General features: G+C 38.7%; 2 protein-coding genes across 3 annotated transcripts; one reads left to right on the top strand and one right to left on the bottom strand.

Annotated features, from left to right (window-relative positions):
- Positions 1-112: 112 nt before the first annotated feature.
- LOC131102054 (zinc finger and BTB domain-containing protein 12-like) lies at positions 113-6,020 on the bottom strand. Its single transcript, XM_058047533.1, has 5 exons — positions 5,702-6,020; positions 4,473-4,681; positions 4,172-4,366; positions 3,025-3,213; positions 113-1,512 (listed from the first exon to the last, which is right to left on the bottom strand). The coding sequence occupies exons 2-5, from the start codon at positions 4,674-4,676 to the stop codon at positions 424-426; spliced, it is 1,677 nt and encodes a 558-aa protein (XP_057903516.1). The 5' UTR covers positions 4,677-4,681; positions 5,702-6,020; the 3' UTR covers positions 113-423.
- A 25-nt stretch (positions 6,021-6,045) lies between these two features.
- ehmt2 (euchromatic histone-lysine N-methyltransferase 2) lies at positions 6,046-27,495 on the top strand. 2 transcript variants are annotated; one of them, XM_058047531.1, is made up of 26 exons: positions 6,046-6,086; positions 6,781-6,844; positions 7,867-8,025; positions 8,749-8,978; positions 9,072-9,138; positions 10,529-10,605; positions 10,925-11,048; positions 11,237-11,323; positions 12,366-12,502; positions 12,651-12,794; positions 12,868-13,187; positions 15,225-15,476; positions 15,619-15,701; positions 17,432-17,538; positions 18,126-18,248; positions 18,336-18,437; positions 19,260-19,364; positions 20,899-21,053; positions 21,724-21,891; positions 22,763-22,907; positions 22,987-23,064; positions 24,596-24,711; positions 24,952-25,038; positions 25,115-25,193; positions 26,628-26,803; positions 26,919-27,495. In XM_058047531.1, exons 1-26 carry the CDS (start codon positions 6,060-6,062, stop codon positions 27,097-27,099), a joined length of 3,393 nt encoding a protein of 1,130 aa, XP_057903514.1. In that variant the 5' UTR covers positions 6,046-6,059; the 3' UTR covers positions 27,100-27,495. The 2 variants fall into 2 exon arrangements, with proteins under 2 accessions (XP_057903514.1, XP_057903515.1); XM_058047532.1 differs by lacking the exon at positions 6,046-6,086 and adding an exon at positions 6,138-6,316.
- Positions 27,496-27,972: the final 477 nt, after the last annotated feature.

Below are 27,972 nucleotides of genomic sequence, written 5' to 3'. Positions count from 1 at the left end.
GAAATTTCAGAATGAAGCTGTTAGCATTTTGTGATTAGTCTATATGTATATATTTGTATAATGAAAACTTATAATAATAATAATAATAAATCAACTGAAATGACCTCAGAGGTCCAAGAAAGTTCAAATGAATGCCCACGGGCTTCCTTTGACATTTAATGCTGTATTTATTTACAATCATTTACAGCAGGATATAAAGTATTTTTTTTTCATTTAAAACATTAAAATTAATTAAACATATACAACCATCGGGTAAAATTAGCATTTTTTTTCCCAGCAATATCCTGACAATACACAGTGTATCAAATAATTCCTCAAAACAAAGCAGTTTATGTAGTGATATTGTTCTGCACTACAAAGGCCTCACAGCTAAACTACTAACGTGATTAAATGTTTTTTTTGTTTTTATTCGATTCTTTGGTTTTAAGATACTCGATCAGTGATCGGACATTCTTGGGCTTCCTCTCTTATCCTTCTGACGGATCTCTCTCGTTCCTCCTGCTCGTGGAGGGAATTCTGCACTGTCGTTTTCCCGTGTTGCTCCTTCAGGTGTCGCCGCAGCGCCGGCTTGTGCGCGAACCGAGCGTGGCAGTACGCGCAGCGGTGCGGGCGCTCGCCGCTGTGAAGGTTCATGTGGTCGATGAGCGTGGACCTCTGCGTGAAGCCCTTGGAGCAGAGTGGGCACTGGTGGGGTTTCCCGTTGCCCCGGTGCAAGGCCATGTGTCGGTTCAGGTTGTAGGAGTGCTGGAACTGCTTGTCGCAAAAGGGGCAGGCGTAAACCTGATGAGCGGAGCAGTAGTGGAGGGCGAGGGCGTGGGACGACGGGCACGTGACGCCGCAGTGCTCGCAGATGACCGGACCGGTGACGCTGGACGTGGAGCCCACTACGGCGACGGACTCGTCGCCTCCCTCGCTTGTACCAGCATTCAAGCCGGAACTCCCTTCGCCGGCGTCGCCCGACTCCTCCAGGGCGAAATGAGTCAAACTATTGCCCCCCGACGGCAAGGATTTGTCCACTTGGGCTTCGTCTAAGCTGAAGTCCAGTCGCGGGGCATCGACGGAGAAAAAATTCCCGGTCTTATGCACTTCGCCGAAATCCATCCCAAACCCCCCTGCTGTTGCTGCATTGGCCAGATACCACAGATCTTGAGAAGCTAATCTCGGAGATCTTTTCTCCTGAGTGGACACCCAGCGTCTCCTCTTGAAACCCCTTCCCGCTGGTCTCCCTCTGCCTCGCACAGGTTCGGATAACCTGTGTCTGAAAGCACGGAGTCCATCTCGAGAGAAGCCGTCCGTACCGAGACCTTCTCCCGCTGGGTTCAGGTCATATTCGCTGCTCTCTCCTCCGACCACGACCCCCTCCCTTTCGGGGGAACATGCACCCGGAGGCGCATCGGCGGGCGCTTCGGTCTCCTCATCCCTGATACTGTTCTGCTCTTCATCAGAGATGTAAACTTGGAACACTTGTTGCTTTTCTCGGCGGGTGTCTCCTTCGTCGTCTGATGCGTTTTCCTATGGCAAAAATGCATAAATAACAATATTTATAATTTATATCAGTACTGTTTATGGACAACTCTTTTGTAATATTTGATAAAAGTTAATCTTGGCTGGTCTCATGGTGATAATCAAATTCACAGAGAGTACAAGGCATTCATATTTAGATTCCTTGACCATGAAAATATAACACGGAAGGGTTTGAATAACATAACTAACATAATAGCACTAAGTGCTTAAGTTCATCGCATGCTAGCATGCTAACACGTTGCATAACAGTCTACCTATGAAAATCACGAAAGATTATACTATGCAAAAGTTAGCATGCTAGCAATACTAACAAGCTAATGTTAGTGTGCTAAGAACTAACAATAGTGTACCTTTGAAAATGACTTGAAAAAATACTATGCTAAAGTTAGCATGCTAGCAATGCTAACAAGCTAATGTTAGTATGCTAAGAACTAACAATAGTGTACCTTTGAAAATGACTAAAAATGATACTATGCTAAAGTATGCATGTTAGCAATGCTAACAAGCTAATGTTAGTATGCTAAGAACTAACAATAGTGTACCTTTGAAAATTACTAAAAATTATACTATGCTAAAGTCTGCATGCTAGCAATGCTAACAAGCTAATGTTCATGTGCTAAGAACTAACAATAGTGTACCTTTGAAAATGACAAAAAATGATACTATGCTAAAGTCTGCATGCTAGCAATGCTAACAAGCTAATGTTAGTGTGCTAAGAACCAATAATAGTGTACCTTTGAAAATGACTTGAAAAAATACTATGCTAAAGTTAGCATGCTAGCAATGCTAACAAGCTAATGTTAGTATGCTAAGAACTAACAATAGTGTACCTTTGAAAATGACTAAAAATGATACTATGCTAAAGTATGCATGTTAGCAATGCTAACAAGCTAATGTTAGTATGCTAAGAACTAACAATAGTGTACCTTTGAAAATTACTAAAAATTATACTATGCTAAAGTCTGCATGCTAGCAATGCTAACATGCTAATGGTAGTACGTTAACACCTATATATGTGTCTACCCATGAAAATAGCTGAAATTTCTAGTATGCTATCATTAGCAATGCTACTACTAACACGAGCATGCATAGCACACCCAGCAAAAATGCTAGTGTGCTCATGTTAGCACGCTAGCATGCTAAAACGTTGCATAATAGTGTCTACCTATGAAAATCACTAGAAAATTATACTATGCTGAAGTTAGCATGCTAGCAATGCTAACAAGCTAATGTTAGTATGCTAAGAACTAACAATAGTGTACCTTTGAAAATTACTAAAAATTATACTATGCTAAAGTCTGCATGCTAACAATGCTAACATGCTAATGTTAGCATGTGAACTCCTACCATGATAGTGTTTATATATGTGTCTACCGTGAAAATAGCAGAAAATCCTATTATGCTAACATGAGCAATGCTACTACTAACACGAGCATGCATAGCACACCTACCATGATAGCACAACCGTATTGGAAATGTATGAGTGTGCCCGTCACGCACCTTCACGCGGGCTTTTTGCACCAAAGGACTGCCATCGTGTTGTTGACTGCTCTCCTGTGCGCTGTTCTCATCCACTAAGTGCACTTCCGGGCTATGCGCAGGGGACGGGCGGCCGGCGGGGGGTGACGCGATGGAATGAATGCTGCCGCTGACAATCACAGGCTGAGACGGATTCTCTTCTGTAGTTATCTGGAACACAGAGAATTGACAGTGTTTGGTGTTTATATCGAAAATAATAATCATTTGCATAGTCGAGCAAGTTGTTGATATCTATGGGCTGCGACCTATGACCTCACCTAAAACCAGTCTTGCAGTTTGCAGAAAGGCCCAAGGCCTTCAGAGTCAGGAGTGCTGGCTGGGTGTTTCTATAGATTTCCGATTCGCCAGCTAGCAGGCGTCCAGTGATGTCAGCATTTTTCTGATGTGATGTCTCAAAGCTACCAGTGTGCTTGAACGCCTCATCACACAATAACCAGTGCAACGCCTAGTCGATGGGTCGCGGGGGGTGCTGGAGCCTATCCCAGCTGTCTTCGGGCGAGAGGCGTGGTACACCCTGGACTGGTCGCCAGCCAATCACAGGGCACATATAGACAAACAACCATTCACACTCACATTCATACCTATGGACAATTTGGAGTCGCCAATTAACCTAGCATGTTTTTGGAATGTGGGAGGAAACCGGAGTACCCGGAGAAAACCCATGCACGGGGAGAACATGCAAACTCCACACAGAGATGGCCGAGGGTGGAATTGAACCCTGGTCCTCCTAGCTGTGAGGTCTGTGCGCTGACCACTAGACCGCCGTGGCGCCAAAGAATGAATTATTGACTATAATTATAGTGCAATCTAAACCTGCACTTTGCACCCTAGGGTGAGTGACATTGCAAATTCATGCAAATTCCTCACATGGTATGGCGTCTTCAATTACATGGTGAAACGTTCTCACCCGTATGATGGAAGCGGGGGCTTTTTTTTGTGCTGCTAATCCTCTTGATCGGAGCAGCCATTTGAAAGAACAGTGCGGAAACTAGCAAGTCACGTTCCCTCCTTGTACCTTTTGCCCCTGAGAAGGTCGGGACGAGTCCTCCATCTTGATGACTTAACATAGCGTTGTGTGTTTATGTTTTCGCATTAAAGCGTCACTGACCTTCAGTGGATTCGGGTTCTTCAATTGCATGTATTTCTTCAGAGCATCTCTGCAGCGTTCTACGATACACTCCATCTGTAGGTAACTTGCAGCAGTCAGGTAGTTGACGATCTCCTCCGGGTTAAATTGCAACACACCAGTGTAGCACGACTGCAGTAGATCACACATGACCGAGGAGCTGTGCAGCATTGACACCTTTAATATTCGTAAGCAGAGACACAAAAAAGGATACGTATTCATTGTGGATTAGCAAAAGAGATGTCAATGTCGAGGGGTGAGGCATTTTGAATGGTCTCCATACCTGAAGCTTGGAGGAGGGACTGAGGAGGAACTGGTCTCTCAGGAATGGCGAACAAGCCGCCAGCACGACTTTGTGTCCCCGGAATGTCTGATTGTTGCTGGTCAAAATGGTGATGTCGCAAAAATGCTGGCGAGACCGAAGAGAATTCATGTGCTTCAGGGTCATGTCGCCGTGGCCGGGCAAGCGGAAACAGAGTGTATCCATCTTGTCTGGAGAAAAAATTCAAACAAAAATAACAATAATTATTATTTATTATTATTAACGACATTTTGTTGGCAATTTCACTGCTTGTGCAATGACAATACAGAAAGTCTATCTATCTATATCTATCTATTCCACACTGTACATATTACTGTTATTGTTATTATATCTTGTCACATTCATAGATCATACTGTTTATAATCTGCATAATCTGCAATAGCCATACTATAGTCATTTATATCCCTGTATATATAACCACACTGTATCATAGTCACTTTATTGCACTACTTCCTGTACATATTACTGTTATTATATCTTGTCACATTCATACTGTGCATACTGTTTATAATCTGCATAATCTGCAATAGCCATATTATAGTATTTATATCCCTGAAAAATCCACACTATCATATTCATAGCCTGTTATAATTTGTACATATATCTGTCAATTTACAGCTCTATTCTATTTCTACATCTACTTACTAATAAGGTATTTATAAATTTGCAATTCTGGTTGGATGCTAAGTGCATTTTGTTGCATTAGCGATACAATTTTGTTGACATTAGCAATAACAATAAAGTTGAATCTAATCTAATTTGTCTGTAAAAAAAATACTGCACAAAAATGACAGTTATAATCGTATTATCTCATTTGAGTACCACTTAAAACGAAGGAAAATTCATGAGATTACATTATATATGTATTATAACATAGCACCGAACGGAATACTGTACACTTCTCCACTTTAGAATGGACTTATGCTGAAAAGTTAACTAAATTTAGCTGTAACAAAAATACACATCAATGGGGTGGATTAAAAAGAAAATGTAAGTCAAATGTATCTTGATTAAATGACAACAAAAGATACGACAACGTTATCAATCCAGACGATCGATTTCCTGTTTTCCTTCACCGCTAATCCAATAGCACAAACATCAGCTAGCGTTAGCTAATAGGTTAGCTTGCTGACATCCGACCGGTCACAAACAAAACCTCCTCAGCGTTTCACTTTGGGGGGGTCACTCACCTGCCACTTCCCCTCCGTCGAGTACTCCTTAAATAATCACTAAAAAAGATGGTTGTTGAAAACGACAAGTGCTAAAAAGCGCGTTAGTCGTCCAGCGGCGTCGTTCCTTTCGCTTTCAGCCAGTGACTGTGTTGACTTCGCGACCTCTCGATGGACGACGGCCAACCAGCAGCCAACCTTGGGCGGTTGCCAGTCGGACTGACTTTGGTTCTGTTTAAGCGGTACAGTTTCTTAACAACGTGAGCTTTGCAGACTGATTTCCGATCAGTGGGGTTTTAAATCAATAACGTCAGGTACAAGGGGCGGGGCTTGATCTATGACGTAAGCACGTTCACTTACGTCGGCGCTCATTGGAAACATGTCGGCATCTGAAGCAGCGACAAAGGTAGCATAAGACACCGCACAACATTACGGGCTAGTAATACGATTTAAGTCTTTTAAAAACACACCGTCGCGAATAGTGAAACCTTAGCGTAAAGGTGTAGCAGTGTCAGAATGTGTGTATTTTTTATTTGTTAATTACAGGAGAGTTTTTCTTCCAAGCTATCCTGAACTCAAGTGTTAGCATGGTCGTTAGCCTGGAACTGTTTTGTGTTCCAAAGGAGTCATTTTAAGGTGGTCCATGTAATTTTGCAATGCATGAGCCCGCCTGTGTTTGCATGTTCAATAATGGATCCTTAATTTATTATCGTATTAGTTTTTTTGTCTACTATCGCTTAAGTAGAGTCATTGTGTTTTGCACAAGTATGATGCATAGCAGTGATGGGGCGTTTAGCTGCACGTGATTGGTCAAAATGTGTGCGGAAGTGGGAGGGAAGGATTACACACACTGCACAGCCATGCTGGCCTGGTATGGTGTGTTCAAGGAAAAAGATTGTATTGGAAAAAATATGAGCAAACGGGGGTTAAAAATATGACTAAAGACATAAAAATGTTACAGCTAATGATGATTGATTAAAATGATTGATTAAAATGTAATATAAAGCTGATACATATCTCTTAATAGTGTATTTTTACAATAATTTCTGACTGTAAATGTATTATATATGTGTAAAATATTAAATCTCTTTATTTTCCAGGAGTCAACGGATGGAAATGAGTCGGAAAATGAGTCGATAGCCGGACCCAGTCAAGTCAAGCAGGGTAAGTCTACATCACAGCTTCAGTTTAAAAAAAAAAAAAAATAAATAATTTATTTTAAATAAAATAAATAGACTGGCGTGAATAAGGTGTTTTTTGCAGGTTTGTAACACTTCAATGTTTCAGATCATCAAACAAATATTAGTCAATGACAATACAACTGTGATATAACTGAGATTATTTGAGCTCTAGAAAAGGTTCTAAAGGCATTTCTAAAGCTTTGGGACTCCAGCAAACCACAATGAGAGCCATTAGCTACAAATTGTGAAAACATGAAACAGTGGGGAATCTTCCCAGGAGTGGGTCGGTCAACCAAAATGACCCCCAAAGAACACAGTCATTACTCATTACAGAGGTCACAAAAGACCCCACACACAACAACATCCAAAGAACTGCAGGCCTCACTTGCCCTCAGTTAAGGTCAGTGTTGATGAGAAAGGCACTGAGGAAAAAAAAGTTCCAAAATGACAATGGTAATGGTTTAATTTCATTTGAACATGCATCAGATTACAATTGAATGCATCACATAATCAGTTCACAGTTCCACATGTCCAAAAGGAGTAGGAAGAAGCAAAGCTTATTAAATCCTACCCCTCCATCTGGTACTTTTACAATCAGTAACTGTTACATTTGTTCACTTCCTGCTTTCCTAATATAGTTTAAGTTTTTTTTATTTTTATTTTTAAATTTTTTATTTTTGTCTGGTGAACAAAAAGAACATTAAAGCTTGTCTCAATTTTGCCAGAAAACATCTTGATGGTCCCCAAGATTTTTGGGAAAATCCTCTGTGGTCTGATGAGACAAAAGTTTAACTTTCTGGAAGGTGTGACGTAAACGTAACGCCGCATTTCAGAAAAAGAACATTATAGTAAAATATGGTGGTGGTAGTGTGTTGCTGCTAAGGATGGCAATCCCCCGCCCCTTTTTTTTGTATAAATGTCAATAAATATCTGAAATATTTAAGTGTGACAAACAAAAAAAAGCACTACTGAATGTATTTCGTTGAATGATCTTTTTCCCTTCAGACAATGCAGACATCACCATGACTGCTGTTAGCAGGATAGCAGAACCACCTGGTAGTGCACAGCCGTCGTTGAGCTCTCAACAGCCGGGAAGGGATGCGGTCAAAGATGGAGAGGATGGAGAGAAATGGTCAGCTGACTCCTCTCCACTTCACAAACCAGGTAAATTATTTCCCCCCCCCCCCTTTTTTTTTGCAGTGGAAGAACCGAGATCTAAACGGAAACTAGCCTTTGCTTGCTTTTGCGTTATTTTTTATGTTGTTGGCTCACTGCAGGGCTGCACGGTGGTCGAGTGGTTAGCACGCAGACCTCACAGCTAGGAGGCGTGGGTTCAATTCCACCCTTGGCCATATCTGTGTGGAGTTTGCATGTTCTCCGGGGACTCCGGTTTCCTCCCACATTCCAAAAAAAACATGCTAGGTTAATTGGCGAATCCAAATTGTCCATAGGTATGAATGTGAGTGTGAATGGTTGTTTGTCTATATGTGCCCTGTGATTGGCTGGCGACCAGTCCGGGGAGTACCCCGCCTCTCGCTCAAAGACAGCTGGGATAGGCTCCAGCACCCCCGCGACCCTCGTGAGGAAAAGCGGTAGAAAATGAATGAATGAATGAACTTGTCCATAGGTATGAATGTGAGTGTGAATGGTTGTTTGTCTATATGTGTCCTGTGATTGGCTGGCGACCAGTCTGGGGTGTACCCCGCCTCTTGCCCGAAGACAGCTGGGATAGGCTCCAGCACCCCTCCTTCCCCCCAGAAAATGAATGAATGGCTCACTACAGTACTCGACTTCATATTAGTACTCAACGCAAATTGACTAATTTTACATCGAAATGATGCGTTCGGGTTCCACTGTAATAAATTGAACTTTTTTTTTTTCTTCCAGGACATGCAGCCAAATCCTTGCAAACGCCGTCGTCCTCCTTGTTGTCCTCCTCTCCTTCCACGTCGTTGACGCTGTCCCCAGGCCGAGCAAAGATGAGCGTTTCCGGTCCTGTTAGCAGCAAACCCGTCCTGCCGCCCGTTCCGCCATCTTCCTCCTCTCCTTCGCTCTTATGTGAATCCCCGAAAATCCATCGGGCGCGCAAAACAATGAACAGGCCACCGCCAGTGCAGGTAAGGTTTTAAATATGTTGTTATGGATATTTAATATCTGTTTGTTGAATGTATGAAATATTTTTATAATCACTTCACTACTGTATTATACAGAAGAGCCAAATCGATACACCCGGTGCTCCCGTGCCTCCTTCAGGGTCATCGTCAGACACAGACACCGGTGAGGGTATTTCTGTATTGGTTCAAATTTATGTGATACAGTAGAAGCCGTTTAAGTGTAACGTAAAGCGGCAACATGATGCCACTTGATATATTTCACATATAAACACTGACAAATACTGCAAAATGCATTTTAAGTTATACAAAAAGTACCATATTTCATAGAGAATTGTCGAAATATTTGCAGAATGACATTACAATATTCAGAAAATATTATAGTCATAACATTTTGGGGGGAATATGTATTTTAGAAAAATAAAGTTACTATATTAAATAATTTTTCGTCAAGTTTTGTAAAATTTGGTTGGAAAAAGTTTCTATTACAGTATGAGAATTACATATAAAATATTTGAGGTAAAGTATAATTTTGAGGTAAAGTAGTATATTGTGTTTGAATTGTACTGCTGGTGATGTGTTCAGGTCAGAATGAAGTTTTTTTTTTTAATGCACAAGACTAGACACACACAAACTAAAAGCACGTCTAAAAAAACCTCAAGGTCGGGCTTAACAAGAAGAAACTGATGTTTGAGTTGGTCACCTGTTCAGTTCTTGTTTTTTAATGCACAAGATTAGACACATGCAATCCAGAAAATATGTAAATGTTACACTTGGGGGGGGGGAAAAGTGGGCTAATAAATTGACAATAAATGAAAACAAATACTGCGTATTTCAGAAAACAACAGATGGAATGATACAGCACTCTACAAGAAGCAATGAAGTCTGCAAAATTAAATAATTAAAAAACAAAAAATCCAAAAAATGTTACAACTATAATGATGAAAATGGTAATATTAATGATGATTATAATAATGGTGATAATAATAACAATAACAATGGTGATAATGATAAAAATTATAACACTAATGATAATAACAATACTAATATTACAATGATAATAATAACAGGGGAAAACAAGACTGTGGCATGAACATGATTATATCTTGCAAAAAAGGGGTAGGAATTCATAAGCTTTTGCTTCAGCCTACTCCTTTTGGGCTTGTGATCAGATAATTGAATACAAATGTAAATAATGGAAAGTTATATTTTCATTGATGTAAGAAATGCACTGTAATGTTTCATATATTTGCCCCCCCCCCCAAAAAAAAGTTAGAAAAGGGCGTCAGACTCTGTGTGACTGTGTGGGGATGCTTCACTGTGCTTCCGTCTGCCGTCATAACCGAGAGCTGTGCTTGCTCTAGTGTGCATGCATTAATTATACAAAAAAAAATTGACATGATTAATTAAATAAATTGGTTATTTTTGACAGCCCTAATATATATACTGTATATGTAACATGATTCTTTGTTTTCTCCATAGTTGATACACTGCATTGTATTGCTGGATGGGAATTGCCTTCATATGATAATATGAAAGTGTCACTCTCTCAACAGTTGCAAAAAAGAGAAAACTGGACCACATACCTGCCAGCACTCCTGAGAAGACCCTGTCAGACAATACCCAAAATACGGTACGCTGAATATTAAGAGTGAAATACAACGCCTGTCATTATCAATACATTTTAAACACCAAGAAATTGCGCAAGAAAATTCCAAATCGAGAGTATCATCACTGTGCTAGTCCATAGATAGTCGATACAGTTGTCAAACCAAACATTATCTTTACTCATGCAGATGCTAAGTGTCATCAGTAAAACGTGTAATTGCTCTTGAAATCTGATGGCTGCTTGCAGACATGTTTTTACACCTTCCATGTGGCAATTCTGCTGATGTGAAGAAAACATTGCATACGTTGTCTTGTCAGGTGGGATTTTTCTCTCCCTTTTGCAGGATTCAGAATCGGAATCTCAAAGAAACACACCCCTTCAAAACAAGTCTCTAGACTTCCCATGGAATCAGGCAGAGGAGGGGAACGACGATAAAATCACCTCGGATGCGGCGGAGGCTGTTGGAGGTCAGTGACATAGTAAACTTAATGACCCAAAACATTCGAATTATTTGAATGCATTCAATCGTAAAAAAAAATTGCACAAAAAATTTAATAAAATTAATCAATTAAATAAAAGTAATTAAATACAATTTTTTTATTGAGTGCATAATTAAAAAATAATTTTTTTTTTATTTTTTTTTTACTGTTTCCAGATGGAACATCCGCAGAGTACACAGAGGTTCCCTTAGGTGCCCTAGACATTGCTGCTGCTGACAGTCTGACACTCTCACCCCATCATGGTAGGTTCATACAGTAGTTGTCATGTGGTGTATCATGGGGTACAAAATGTGCAAAATAAACGAATATACTAAATAAAGTAAACGTACAAAGGGGTTGAATGATTTTAAGTACCCCTTTAAGTATCCCTTGCCACTTTGCGCTTGATTTATTACTATATGAATGAATAAATCATCACTCTTTCTTGGCTGAGTGTGACTGTTAATAATAATAATATGCATATTTAAGCTGCCATTGGCTGGTGATCAGTCTGCTGGGATAGGCTCCAGCATACCCCTATGACCCTAGTGGGGGCAAGTGGTATAGAAAATGGATGTATGGATGCATATTTAAGTAAACTGTATATATATTTTTAATTTAATTAAGCACTTTCAAGCTGAAAAATGGCAAAGATACTGTATGTGGTATTGAGTAGACTCAGACATGCTATGATGTAATATTTTACACTGGTCACTAGGTGTCAGTAATGTTGCATTGATGACTATACTGTACTTAAACAGGACAAGTAGAAGGAACTCTTCCAATACTAATGAGTATATATTATGTTATGTTATTTAATGCCTGAGTGTAAAGGCGGGCTGCACGGCGGAAAAGTGGTTATCGCGCAGACCTCACAGCTAGGAGACCAGGGTTCAATTCCACCATTGGTCATCTCTGTGTGGAGTTTGCATGTTTCCTCCCACGTTCCAAAAACATGCTAGGTTAATTAGCAACTCCAAATTGTCCATAGGTATGAATGTGAGTGTGAATGGTTGTTTGTCTATATGTGCCCTGTGATTGGCTGGCCACCGGTCCAGGGTGTACCCCGCCTCTCACCTGAAGACAGCTGGGATAGGCTCCAGCACCCCCAGCGACCCTTGTGACAAAAAGCGGTAGAAAATGAATGAATGAATGAGTGTAAAGGCGACTATAGGGGTGTTATTTCATGTCTAGAAGGCTCTAAAAGGCTCTAAAAAAACGTATTCACACGTCCTATGAAAATATTTGACTTATAAATATGGTTATGACTAATGAAAAAGTAACAAAGAACGTTGTCCGTTGCAGACGGCAGTGACGGCGGCGACACGGAGCGGCTGGAGGAACTTCCTCTGTGCAGCTGCAGAATGGAGGCCCCTCGTGTCGACAGCGCCAGCCACTACGTGAGCCGACAGTGCATGGCCACCGAGAGCAGCAACGGAGAGGTTTGTGTCTGTCTGTTGTCGTCGTAAAAAAAACAACTAGAAGCTAACGATCCAAGCTGCAGACAGGAAGCTAATATGCACACAATAACATCCTTGCTAATCGTCAACTGTAACCTCTTTGCTGTCTGTTTTGGTTAAAACCTGCCAGCTGAGGGCTTGTACTAATGTGACCAGCAAAGGAGAGACCATGCGGCCATCTAGCAGGGTACCCCTCATGGTGCTTTGCGACACCCATCGCTCACATATGGTCAAGCACCACTGCTGCCCCGGCTGTGGCTACTTCTGCATAACTGTAAGCCTTACAAGTTCTTATCACTCCTTTTTTTAGGTCTCTTTTTTTTTTCACGTCTATTATCTTCTTCAAGGGAACATTCCTCGAATGCTGCCCGGACCAGCGCATCGCCCACCGTTTCCACCGGGGCTGCGTGACAGTGCTCGGGGGCGGACGCAGCAGGGCAAACGGCGGAATGCTCTTCTGCCCCCACTGCGGCGAAGATGCTACCGAGGCCCAGGAGGTCACAGTGCCTTCGTCTAGTTTGACGGCAGCCACGGCGACGAAGGTCGTCACCATGTCGGCGTCCTCCACCACGACGCCGTCTCTACCGCCGTCTGCACCCACCGCGCCCTCGCTCACGGCCTCTACGGGTGGGATGAAGGATGGGAAAATGCCTGAAAGGCCTGTCAGGTAAAAATCTGTTTCCGCAACTTAGTAATCATAAACAAATGTCACGTAGGTTACATTGTCGTTGTCATATATGATTTTGTATGGTAAATTGTAAATTGTATTTTTTTTTTTTTTATTAATTAAGCACTTTCAAGCAGAAAAATGCTTTATACTATACTTATATACTTTATACTATTCAGTAGACTCAGACATGCTATGATGTAATATTTTACACTGGTCACTAGGTGTCAGGTGTCAGTAATGTTGCATTGATGACTATACTGTACATAAACAGGAAGTAAAAAGTAGAAGGAACTCTTCCAATACTATTCATTCATTCATTTTCTACCGCTTATCCTCACGAGGGTCGCAGGGGAGTTGTGCTGGAGCCTATCCCAGCTGTCTTCGGGCAAGAGGCGGGGTACACCCTGGACTGGTGGCAGACATGCATAGTAACATTATTAAGAAATTTGCAAAATGAGTAGGAAGAAGCAAACAGCCTTATTTTATATATACAGTTTTAACAATATTAGAGCCCTCTAGACATGAAATAGCACCCCTATAGTCACCTTTTACACCCCTATTACACCAAAAAAAGTAAGTTTGTGTTGCTGTAAATGTGTGCTGATGCACCGAGAGCTGAGTGCTCTTATTATCCTAAGGGGGATTATTTAATTAGTCACCTTTAATTGTGATTAATTCAGAAAAATGTTTGTTTCAGACATGCATAGTAACATTATTAACAAATTTGCAAAAGGAGTAGGAAGAAGCAAACAGACTTATTTATATATACAGTTTTTAACAATATTAGAGCCCTCTAGACATGAAATAACACCCCTATAGTTACCTTTTACACCCCTATTACACCAAAAAAGTAAGTTTGTGTTGCTGTAAATGTGTGCTGATGCACCCGAGAGCTGAGTGCTCTCAATATCCTAAGGGGGATATTTTAATTAGTAGGGTCACCTTTAATTAATTGTGATTAATTCACAGAAAAAATGTTTGTTTCAGACATGCATAGTAACATTATTAACAAATTTGCAAAAGGAGTAGGAAGAAGCAAACAGCCTTATTTATATATACAGTTTTTAACAATATTAGAGCCCTCTAGACATTAAATAACACCCCTATAGTCACCTTTTACACCCCTATTACACCAAAAAAAGTAAGTTTGTGTTGCTGTAAATGTGTGCTGATGCACCGAGAGCTGAGTGCTCTTATTATCCTAAGGGGGATTATTTAATTAGTCACCTTTAATTGTGATTAATTCAGAAAAATGTTTGTTTCAGACATGCATAGTAACATTATTAACAAATTTGCAAAAGGAGTAGGAATAAGCAAACAGACTTATTTATATATACAGTTTTTAACAATATTAGAGCCCTCTAGACATGAAATAACACCCCTATAGTCACCTTTACACTCCATTCATTCATTCATTTTCTACCGCTTATCCTCACGAGGGTCGCAGGGGGTTGTGCTGGAGCCTATCCCAGCTGTTTTCGGGCAAGAGGCGCACATATAGACAAACAACCATTCACACTCACATTCATACCTATGGACAATTTGGAGTCGCTAATTAACCTAGCATGTTTTTTTTTTTGCAATGTGGAAGGAAACCCACGCATGCACGGGGGAGAACATGCAAACTCCACACAGAGATGGCTGAGGGTGGAATTGAATCCGAGTCTCTTAGCTGTGAGGTCTGCGCGCTAACCACTCGAACACCGTGCAGCCCTCTTCCAATACTAATGAGTCTATATTATGTCTTATTTAATCCCTTACTTTTTCTGATGTCTACTATATTGGATAATAGAAGTGTAAAGGCGACTATAGGGGTGTTATTTCATGTCTAGAAGGCTCTAGAAGGCTCTAAAAATGTATTCAAACGTTCTTCAACAGGTGTTCTATGCTCTATGAAAATATTTGACTTATAAATAAGGTTAGACCTTCTGGTTTGTCTGTGTGAAAACCTTTATGACTTATAAATCATAAACTAATGTCACGTAGGTTACATTATAGTTGTCATACTATATGATTTTCAATGTCCTCTACCAGTGCACGTATGCGCAGCCACGGACTGGAAACGTTGACCGTGGATCAACAACAACAACAACAACAACAGCAACCAACCCAACCCGTACCCTCCACTGCATCCGTCACCACCATCCCCCCCCCTGAGGAAGGAGTGGACAGCGTGGGTCCTTCTGTCTGTATGCCCAACGGGAAACCTGTTAGCCCTAGCGCTCTTCCGCCAGGACCAAGCAGGGCGGCGCTACAAAAGGCTATTCTCACACAGGACACTGAAAGGTTTGAGTCCGAATGAGTATGAGAATGATGTTTTGTATTTGCAAACCAATGTTTGTTTGTGAATTGTTGGGTGTGAAATCCACAGTAAATTTTTATGTTATACCACGATTATTACATGATAAATCACTGTTTTTTTTTCCAGGAGAAAGAAACTGAGGTTCCATCCCCGCCAGCTGTACCCTGCCGCCAAGCAAGGCGAGGTGCAGAGAGTTCTACTTATGCTAAGTGAGTGTACATTCATTCGTTCATTTTCTACCGCTTTTCCTCACGAAGGTCGCAGGGGGTGCTGGAGCCAGCCAATCACAGGGCACATATAGTAGACAAACAACCATTCACACTCACATTCATACCTATTTTCATACCAATTTGGGAGTCGCCAATTAACCTAGCATGTTTTTGGAATGTGGGAGGAAACCGGAGTACCCGGAGAAAACCCACGCATGCACAGGGAGAACATGCAGACATCACACAGAGATGGCCGAGGGTGGAATTGAACCCTGGTCTCCTAGCTGTGAGGTCTGCGCGCTAACCACTTGATCACCGTGCCGCCAATGTACCTACATTCATTCATTCATTTTCTACCGCTTTTCCTCACGAGGGTCGCGGGGGTGCTGGAGCCTATCCCAGCTGTCTTTGGGCGAGAGGAGGATTACACCCTGGACTGGTCGCCAGCCAATCACAGGGCACATATAGACAAACAACCATTCACACTCACATTCATACCTATGGACAATTTGGGAGTCGCCAATTAACCTAGCATGTTTTTGGAATATGGGAGGAAACCGGAGTACCCAGAGAAAACCGCGCATGCACGAGGAGAACATGCAAATTCCACACAGAGATGGCCGAGGGTGGAATTGAACCCTGGTCTCCTAGCTGTGAGGTCTGCGCGCTAACCCGATCCCTTTATACTTCCTTTAATAGTGTTTCATACCTTTTTTTTTTAAATCAAAAGTTCTGACACTTGCACCATTTTTGCAAATGTAATTAAAAGAAAAAAAGCAGAGACTCAGAAATACGTAGTGTGTTTGAACGCCTCATGCATGCAGGGCAGACAGTGCTTACTAGATGGAGAAAAAGGCAACATACAGAGTTATGTGTGTTGTATAAACAGTTTAACCACACACACACACATATGCACATCATAAAGATGTTTAAAGGAATTCTCTGGAATCTGTCTATAGTGTCTCAATTCTGAAGTGATGCAATGCATGGAAACTTTGTTTGGCCTTATAAAAAAACTGTAACAGAGTACGAAAACCTAACATGTTTTTGGAATGTGGGAGGAAACCAGAGTACCCGGAGAAAACCCACGCATGCACGGGGAGAACATGCAAACTCCACACAGAGATGGCCGAGGGTGGAATTGAACCCTGGTCTCCTAGCTGTGATGTCTGCGCGCTAACCACTAGTCCACCGTGCAGCCCTCTTCCAATACTAATGAGTCTATATTATGTCTTATTTAATGCCTTACTCTCTCTAATGTCTACTATATTGGATAATACAAGTGTAAAGGCGACTATAGGGGTGTTATTTCATGTCTAGAAGGCTCTAAAAGGCTCTAAAAAACGCATTTAAACGTTCTTCAACAGGTGTTCTATGCTCTATGAAAATACTTGACTTATAAATATGGTTAGACCTTCTGGTTTGTTTGTGTGAAATGACTAAATGCAATAATAATAATAATAATAATAATAATGATGAAATCACCAATTAACCTAGCATGTTTTTGGAATGTGGGAAGAAACCGGAGAAAACCCACGCATGCACGGGGAGAACATGCAAACACCACACAGAGATAGCCGAGGGTGGAATTGAACCCTGGTCTCCATAGCTGTGAGGTCTGCGCGCTAACCACTCGACCGCCGTGCCGCCAGTATACATACATGTTAATCATTTTTGGACGGGGTGAATATATTTTTCCCCATGTTGACCATTTGCCTTCTTTTTTGAAGTGGAGGGAATCGATCCCACATACCAGCCTGATTCCCAGAACAGGCGCTCTGCTCTACACGCTGCCGCTCAAAGAGGTCTCCTGGAAGTCTGCTACATACTTCTACAGGTGAGTGAGTACATTCTTGCAGCCTCAAAAGGTACCAGATTAATTTTCCCACAGTTTGCACATTGGCCCGCCTCACTAATTAATAATAATCATAATAATAATACATTTTATTTGCATACCACTTTTCAAAATACTCAAAGACACTTGACTCAAAGAAAAATGGGGTTGAATAAAAGCAAGTAAAAGATACATTAAAATACAACATTAATTTGTTTATACACAGTTAAAACATGAGTAAAAGCGGGGCGGGGGCACAGCAGTGGGTTTTTAGTTGTTTTTTTAAACTGGGAAGGTCAAAGGGCAAGCACGGAGTGAATGGGGGGCAAAGAGTTCCAGAGGGTGGGGGGCAGCGATGGAGAAGGGCTCCGTCACCCCAGGTTTCGGAGTCTTGGTCTTACAGGGGAGTGCCAGGAGGTTGGAGTCTTGAGTAGCGAAGGGGACGCGGGGGGATTGTGTGGATGGAGGAGGTCTGTGAGATATGGGGGGGGGGGGGTCAGATCGTGGAGGGCTTTGTAGGCTATGAGAAGAATAAGCACTGTTAGCTATTAGCCTAAATGAGCTAAATGACCATCTTCTGCTGACAACAGGCGGGTGCTCACATTGACGCTCAGGACAAGGACTTCAGGACGCCTCTACTGGAAGCCATCGTGAACAACCACATAGAGGTGGCTCGATACCTTGTTCAAAATGGCGCCTGCGTTTACCACGTTGTGAGTCCCGATTAACAAACTTAATGGTAAGATTTTGCAGATGAATGTTGTGGATTATGTTTTTTTTTTTTGTTTTTTTTTTTTTAGGAGGAGGATGGCTATACTGGACTCCATCATGCAGCCAAACTGGGCAACTTGGAAATTGTCAGCATGCTACTGGAGACGGGACAGGTTGATGTAAATGCACAGGTAAAAAAAAAATGCTATGATGTCACTTTTTTTACCCTGTTTTTTTTTTTATATTTTATTTTTATTTTTTTTATTTTTTTAAACAAAACGTCAACAGCAATACAAACACACTCAGGGGCACAGCACACAATTTGGCTATCCCACATTCGCGGAGTCATTTCCTTGTGTAATGAAAAATCGAATTATTATTCTTCCAGCAATGCTCCCCTCCAGAGCCGAGATGATGTTGTGGTGTTTTGGTTTTTTTTTTACCCTTTTTTGAATGAGCCTTAGGGTGGTCGTTATTTTTCAACTTTTAAAATTTCATGCTCTCACCCCACTAATATGTTAGAATAAATGGAGAAAAAAAAAACATTTAGGTAAAATATTATCAATATTGATTAATATTTAGTGGTTGCTCAACAACCCTTATAATGATCTTGAATTTCTGCAAAGTCTGAAAAAAAATATTTTTAAAATTTATCTTGCAATTTCCAAATACCTGTGGTATTTGAGTGACATGCCTCTCTCGTTGTTGTTTTTTTTTTTTTTGCTTTGGACTGCAAGCTAAAAATTTGGGTTACAAACTCCAGGTTATGTAGGGGCTTTAAATAGTATTAGCAGTGATAGCAAATAAAAAAAAAAAACATCTTTTTATCTGTGATTAATTACTATTAACTGTGGACAAAAATGTGATGAATTGCAAATATATAATTAAATGGCGTGACAGCCCTAGTAAAAAAAAAAAAAGAAATATCTTAACATACATAAATGTTATAAGGATAAATACATCCTTAAAGCACATCGTTTTCAGATTCTTCTCCGTGTTTTTTTTTATCTCAGGACAACGGTGGCTGGACGCCAATCATCTGGGCTGCAGAACATAAACACGTGGAGGTGATCAAAGTGCTGCTGAACCGAGGAGCCGACGTGGCCATCAATGACAAGGTGATCTCATGTCATCTGATTTCAAACTTATTTTCTAGCATCATAATTTTTTTGAAAAAGTAGTTCCTTTTATGTTCAAGCAACACTAGACTGTAAAAAAGTACACTTTACATATTTTTTTTTGCCTAAATTAAGCATTTTAAGCATAGAAATGACTACATGAACTAAACTGTAACCACAGTATAAGGCAGGGGTCTCAAACATGTGGGTGTTGGTAAAACACGGACTGCGTAATTCCGGTGGTAATTTGCAAAACAATCCTTGCAAATCTTGAAATGGACCAATCAGAATAGTTTATTTCAGGGGTCTCAAACATGCGGCCCGCGGGCCAAATGTGGCCCGCAGGACACTTAGTTTGAGGCCCCCGCCTTGATATGAAAGTGTAATGTTTAGTGCGGCCCGCGCAAGTTTGATATGGATGCTGTATGGTATCATGTACCCAGAAAAAAATTATTAAGTTTGATTAATGTTCATGTTAAAGGTTAAATAACTGTTAATAGTTATCCTCCCTATCCGTGTGGAAGCGGTAAGTTTTTGGCTAAAACAATAAGATCATCTACTGAAGCTGGAAACTTCATATTACAAATATACAACATAAGGTGGCCAGAAATATTTCAGTATTGAACAAAGAAAAACTTAATTTTGAATAAATTAAATTTAATAAAATTAAAATTATGATCAAAATTATGATCAAAATTATGATCAAAATTATGATCAAAATTAAGACATCAAAATTAAGACATCAAAATTAAAACATCAAAATTAAAACATCAAAATTAAAACATCAAAATTAAAATATCAAAATTAAAAAAGTTAAAATTAAAAAAATTAAAATTAAATTATATGAGGATAAAATTAAAAATTCCAAAAAATGTGGCCTGCAGGACACTTAGTTTGAGGCCCCCGCCTTGATATGAAAGTTTAATGTTAGTGCGGCCCGCGCAAGTTTGATATGGATGCTGTATGTTATCATGTACCCAGGAAAAAATGATTACGTTTGATTAATGTTCATGTTAAAGGTTAAATAACTGTTAATAGTTATCCTCCCTATCCGTGTGGAAGTGGTAAGTTTTTGGCTATTTAAGTTTAAAGGAAATAACTTGAAGGCTACCGTTTAGGTCGCTATAGCTCTCTAGTTTGCGAGTTAGCATGTGTCTCAAGACCCTGCAGTTGCGCAATATGCTGTAAATAAAAAGAGTATAAATGTGACTATAGTGTTTTGTCATGTCTACAGGGCTCTAATAATGCTTTGTTCATTTTAATCTGAAAAAAATAATTTGTCTAGCCACCAACTATATGTGGTTTCTGAAGTTTTTATTATTTGCCGTTTTATTTTTATTATTATATTTATTTAGTTATTACTGATTGATTGAGGGCTGCACGGCGGATGAGTGGTTAGCGCGCAGACCTCACAGCTAGGAGACCAGGGTTCAATTCCACCCTCGGCCATCTATGCATGTCTGAAACAAATATTTTTTTCAGTGAATTAATCACAATTAAAGGTGACCCTACTAATTAAAATATCCCCCTTTAGGAGCTGAATGTGTGTCTTCACTGGGCAGCGTATGCCGGAAACGTTGATATAGCCGAGATGGTGTTGAACGCCGGATGTTCCCTGGCAGCTGTAAACCTGCACGGGGACACGCCGCTCCACATCGCCGCCAGAGAAGGTTACTTGGAATGCGTTACGTGAGTGAAATTCAGTCAAGTTTTAGCTTTACCATTTTTTTTACCATATGCACAATTCCCTGGCTATACTATACTGATTCTGCATAAGGCTAAAAATAACCAATTACCTAAGAATGTCATGCAATACTTCTCTACAAGAGAGGAGAAATATGATCTCAGGGAAGAACTACATTTGAAATACTTATATGCTAGGACTACGTTTAAAAAACCATAGCATTTATTTAAAATTAAAATTAAAATTAAAATTAAAATTAAAATTAAAATTAAAATTAAAATTAAAATTAAAATTAAAATTAAAATTAAAATTAAAATTAAAATTAAAATTAAAATTAAAATTAAAATTAAAATTTATTTTTGTATCCTAAAAAAATAAGTTTTTTTAATTTTTATAAATTTTTAATTTTAATTAAAAAATTAATTTTTTTGAATAAAAATTAAAATTTAAGAATAAAAAAAAACTTCAATTATATTAGGAAAGCAGGAAGTGAACAAATCACTGATTGTAAAAGTACCAGATGGAGGGGTAGGATTTAATAAGCTTTGCTTCTTCCTACTCCTTTTGGACATGTGGAACTGTGAACTGATTATGGGATGCATTCAATTGTAATCTGATGCATGTTCAAATGAAATAAAACCATTACCATTACCTACTGTAACTTGTGTGTTGCAGGTTGTTTCTCTCCAGAGGTGCGGATATTGACACCATGAACAGGGAAGGAGACACGCCCCTCACCCTTGCACGTCCCGACACGCCAGTATGGGTTGCACTCCAAATTAACAGAAAGATACGAAGGGGAATAACCAATCGCATGCTTCGGACAGAAAGAATCATATGCAGGTAAGTGCGGTTTATATTTTGGGGGCTTGGCAAGAGTTGCTCTATAGGAGTCTTTAATCTTCTTTAACCCTTAGGTGTATGAGTGACTGGACCCTACACTCTTCCATAAGTGGGTCAAAAATGACCCATACTAGAATCAATGCGTTTTTATGCCAATTTTGCCATTTTGATTAGGAATAATCACTTGTATGATATTTAGTATTATATTTAGGAGTTGATAAGAATCAAAGGTTCCTATTGGATTCCATAGAAAATGCATGCAGGTCATTTTTGACCCACTTATGGAAGGTTGGGGTAGTAACACAAAAACAAAAAATTCTTAAAATGTATAAAAATTTTAGTTAAAAATGTGAATGGCATGCTATCAAAAACATGTTTTTTGAGGAATACCTGGAATATGAAATGCTAAAAAAATTTCATTACAAACATATTTTAAGAAAACAACCTGACCGGGTCATTTTTGACCCACTTATGGAAGGTTGGGGTAGTAACACAAAAACAAAAATTTCTTAAAATGTGTAAAATTTAAGTTAAAAATGTGAATGGCATGATATCAAAAACATGTTTTTTGAGGAATACCTGGAATATGAAATTATAACAATTTTTCATTACGAGGATATTTCAAGAAAACAACCTGATGGAAGGTTGGGGTAGTATCACAAAAACAAAAATTTCTTAAAATGTATAAAAGGTAAGTTTAAAATGTGAATGGCATGATATCAAAAACATGTTTTTTGGGGAATACCTGGAATATGAAATGATAAAAAAATTTAATTACAAAGATATTTCAAGAAAACAACCTGACCGGGTCATTTTTGACCCACTTATGCATCTCAGGGTTAAAAGCTCCTAATCATCTTTACCGTTTCAGTGACATCGCCCAGGGCTACGAGAACGTGCCCATTCCATGTGTGAACGCAGTGGACGACGAAGGCTGCCCTTCGGACTACAAGTACGTTTCGGAAAACTGTGAAACATCCGCAATGAACATAGATCGTAACATCACACATTTACAGGTAAGTACTAGTACTCTGTACTGTACTGTACTGTTTCTGTTTTCTGACGTAACACAGCACATCTCATACTTGTTCTCAGCACTGTGGCTGCACGGACGACTGCTCGTCCAGTAACTGTCTCTGCGGACAGCTCAGCATCCGGTGCTGGTATGACAAGGTAAAGAGAAAATGCGTATAATTTGGGGGCCAACCAGGGGTCTCAAACTCGCGGCCCCGGGGGCCAAATGCAGCCCACGAGACGCTACTTTGAGGCCCCCCACCTTGATACCAAAAGTTGAAATGTTTAAATGACAGCTTAAAGTGTGCAAACTGGACCGGACACAATTAACATGATTTTTTTGCCCCGCCCATACTGTTACCCTACCCCTGTTACCCCGCCCAGTTTTTGCTTTGGATTAGATATGAAGCTAAAGGCTTATGACGCTGGGTACAAATAAATGCAGGAAATGATTTGGAATAAAACGGAAAATACACAAAATTAAAATTAAAATTAAAATTAAAATTAAAATTAAAATTAAAATTAAAATTAAAATTAAAATTAAAATTAAAATTAAAATTAAAATTAAAATTAAAATTAAAATTAAAATTAAAATTAAAATTGAAATTGAAATTGAAATTGAAATTGAAATTGAAATTGAAATTGAAATTGAAATTAGCATTGAAATTAGCATTGAAATTAGCATTGAAATTAGCATTGAAATTAAAATTGAAATTAAAATTGAAATTAAAATTGAAATTAAAATTGAAATTAGCATTGAAATTAAAATTAAAATTAAAATTAGCATTAAAATTAAAATAATATTTGGAAATTACATTTAGCCCACCGTGCAGCCTTTTACCATAATTATAACTTAATATTTTTATTATATTCTTGTAGCATTGTTTTCCACAACCTAACATTCCAAAAATGAAAATGTTGACTTCAAAAGACTTGACATGACTTTAATATATTGTATGATCATATCACCTCATACGTCGGTATGGGACAAAAAAACAAAACATTTTTAAAATTAAACTATATTAGGAAAGCAGGAAGTGAACAAATGTAAGAGTTACTGATTGTAAAAGTACCAGATGGAGGGGTAGGATTTAATAAGCTTTGCTTCTTCCTACTCCTTTTGGACATGTGGAACATGTTGTTAAAGTTACGACGCCGCTCCCAGATGGAACCGAGTACGATGCTAACTTGCTAATTGGGTCAAATTATTAAGTTTCGTTAATGTTCATGTTAAAGGTTAAATAACTGTTAATACTGTACATTTTAATCTGAAAAAAATAATTTCTCTAGCAACTGTATGTGGTTTCTTACGTTTTTCTTATTTGTTTTATTATTATTTTACTTAGTTATTACAGATTGATTGATTTATTGTCTTTTTTCTTTTTATCTTATTTTGTGTATAGAAAAATAAAAATTAAGATATTGGGAACCAAAGTACTGAAAAAGTGTAGGGTATAGCAGAAGCAAAAGCATTGAAGATTTTTTAATTTTTTTTTAAATTATTTTTTATTATTTTTATTTTTTATTGATTTTTTTCCCCAGTTTTTAATAAATGCGTTTTGGGTATTTTTTTTTTTTTTAACCTGATGCGGCCCCGGCTTCACCCAGAACCTAGCTCCGGTGTCCCCCCAGGTAAATTGAGTTTGAGACCCTTGAATTAAACCAATATGTTGCCCGCCTCTATCTGCAGGACCAGCGGTTGCTTCAGGAGTTTAACAAGATCGAACCCCCACTTATATTTGAATGCAACATGGCCTGTTCTTGTCACAGGACATGCAAGAACAGAGTAGTACAGGCTGGTATCAAGTAAGTATTAAACATTAAATGTACTGTAAAACTGCACTGCATTGCAAAATGCAAAATTATTCCAAACTAGAGCTGTAAATTGATTTAAATTTAAATCAGATTAATCAGTATACAAATGTATTAATCGACATGAAATATGCTTATTTTCACTGTACAGTCGTGCCTCATCGTAAATTAATTGATTCCATACCTAGAATTTTCCCCACTCGTATTAAACCCAACAAATCTTCCTTCCCTTAGAGTTCGCCTTCAACTTTACAGGACTGAGAAGATGGGCTGGGGCGTTCGAGCGTTGCAGGACATTCCCCAAGGAAGCTTCATCTGCGAGTAAGAGAGGACCGTTTCCCCCGTGTCTCCACTCGCTAGAAATTCTGAGGTGAAATAATGTCTTCTTTCCATGCAGGTATGTAGGGGAGCTCATCTCGGATGCAGAAGCCGACGTCCGAGAGGATGACTCCTACCTTTTTGACCTCGACAATAAGGTACCGCTAGAATAATTAACAATAATACAAATGTGTCTTTATTTATAACTCCTTATTTCTAAAATGACAAATACTTCAACTTGCTGATATAGTTCATCTTCAAACAGCTAAAATAATGCATAAGGCTAAAAATAACCAATTACCTAAAAATATTGACACTATGGTACCCATTATGTCATTGATGGTCATATCACCTAGTACTTCGGTACGTGACAAAAAATTAAAATTAAAAAACAATTTTTTTAGGATAATTAAAAAAAAAAAAAAAAACAATATATATCACTATAGTGACACTTACTATGGTACCCATTATGTCATTGGATGGTCATATCACCTCGTACTTCGGTACGTGACTAAAATTAAAATTAAAATTAAAATTAAAATTAAAATTAAAATTAAAATTAAAATTAAAATTAAAATTAAAATTAAAATTAAAATTAAAATTAAAATCCATCCATCCATACCACCTCGTACTTCGGTACGTGACTAAAATTAAAATTAAAATTACTTAATTTTTTAGGATAGAAATTAAAATAAAAAAAACATAATTTTTTTAGGATACATTTTTTTTAAATTAAAAAACCAATATATATCACTATATTGACACTTACTATGGTACCCATTATGTCATTGGATGGTCATATCACCTCATATTTTGGTACGTGACTAAAATTAAAATTAAAATTAAAAAACAAAATTTTTTAGGATAAAAATTAAAAAATTAAAAAAAAAAAACTTTAATTATATTAGGAAAGCAGGAAGTGAACAAATGTAACAGTTACTGATTGTAAAAGTACCAGATGGAGGGGTAGGATTTAATAAGCTTTGCTTCTTCCTACTCCTTTTGGACATGTGGAACTGTGAACTGATTATGGGATGCATTCAAGTGTAATCTGATGCATGTTCAAATGAAATTAAACCATTACCATTATTTTACACATTAATGGTTCTGGGGGTTGTCCCTCTGCATGAGCCAAAAGGCTGGCTGGATCACCCTTTGTGGTTGAGTACGGACTTAAAAATACATATATTTCAGCAAACTTTATGTATTTTTCCCCCAAATTAAACATTTTCAAGCATAAAATGGCTAAAAAATGCACATGTAAGCCATTATGACCACCACTAGGTGTCAGTAATGGTTCATCGAGACAAGAACAAGACTTGATTAGGCAGGTTTAAATGATCTCACATCACTCACAATAATAACATAATCATAATTATACATAGTTGCAACCATAGCCCGCAACAAACTCAATCAATTAACAGTGATAAATGAGGGATTACTCTATTTCTATTATGAAATGTGTTGGTTTTACGAAGAATTTGTGAGGAGCCATGACCTCACCTTTCGGAAACGTACCCACCTCATCCAATCGTGCGCAAGCACGGTGTGTTTATTTGTATAATTAATGTCAAATATGTGTTTTCTTAAAGGACGGTGAGGTGTATTGTATCGACGCCCGTTACTACGGCAACATCAGCCGCTTCATCAACCACCTTTGCGACCCCAACCTCATACCGGTGCGTGTGTTCATGCTGCACCAGGACCTGAGATTTCCTCGCATTGCTTTCTTCAGCTCCAGAGACATCCTCAGCGGCCAAGAGCTAGGGTGAGTGTGGACGTTTTAATATAATTAATCTAATGTATTGTTTACTGCTGTAAACACCCTAATTTCTACATGATTAAAAAATTATGATAATTCCTAATATGTCTTTCCCCAATAGGTTTGACTATGGAGACCGCTTTTGGGACATTAAGAGCAAGTACTTTACCTGTCAGTGTGGCTCGGAGAAATGCAAACATTCTGCAGAAGCCATCGCTTTGGAACAGAGCAGACTGGCCAGAATGGAGGCCAGTCCAGAGGCGGGAGCAGACTGTGGATTAACAATACCCGGACACATTTAAAAAAACAAAAAAAAACAAACTCACCCTATTAACATGCTGCATTTAACAAAATATGAATTATTTCACATGTTGTGTTTTTTTTTATTTTATTTTATGCGATAGGAACAGATTTGCAACATTAACTTTTATCATTCATGCTCTGAAAACACTCAATGCTTATTATACGAGAACAACTTTTGTTTACATTCTGTATGCGTATTGTTAAACAGTGTATATTTGCCATTATGTAACACATACATTGTATATTGCAGCATTTTTTTTACACAATCCATACACTTCTGACCTAACACGTAGTTGTACAGAGGAATAGGATTTCCACTTGTGTTGCCTTTTATTTTTTATTTTTTAACATGTTTTTTACTTTACTACAATAAATTCAGGACAATGTTTTTCATATTTAATGCTACAAGACAATTTTGTTATGTTCTGCAACAGTTTGGAGACACTTTTGACAGGAGAAGATCAACATGGGAGTGTTTATTACAGGTATGTATGTATATCAGAGTGAGGTAATGAGTACTTCCTAACAGCAGGGGGTGCAATTTTCAGCAATTCTATTGAGGACCTTTTTGGTATCAATCCGGTACCAAGTACGGTAAATACTGCACACTAATGCAAATATTGCTCATTTTTACTTGGATTTTGTTAATCATTATTGAATGTTAATGGGATTGTACCTTTAATCAAATCATTCTTGAATGTTAATGGGACTTTACCTTCAATCAAAAGTAACATCAACAAGAAGGCTACTACCAATGAACAACCATCTGTGTTTTGTTTGGCTAATATAATGTACTAAAAAGCTAATTCCATGTCGTAATCTTTATTCGTTATGTTTGTGTTGCAGGTACTATCCCTCCTATAGTATGTGTT

The sequence above is a fragment of the Doryrhamphus excisus genome, chromosome 14 (assembly GCF_030265055.1).
Source record: "Doryrhamphus excisus isolate RoL2022-K1 chromosome 14, RoL_Dexc_1.0, whole genome shotgun sequence".
In the NCBI taxonomy this organism is placed as follows: Eukaryota; Metazoa; Chordata; class Actinopteri; order Syngnathiformes; family Syngnathidae; genus Doryrhamphus; species Doryrhamphus excisus.
Note: the sequence above shows the minus strand (reverse complement) of the source record. Positions and strands in the feature narration are given on the sequence as shown.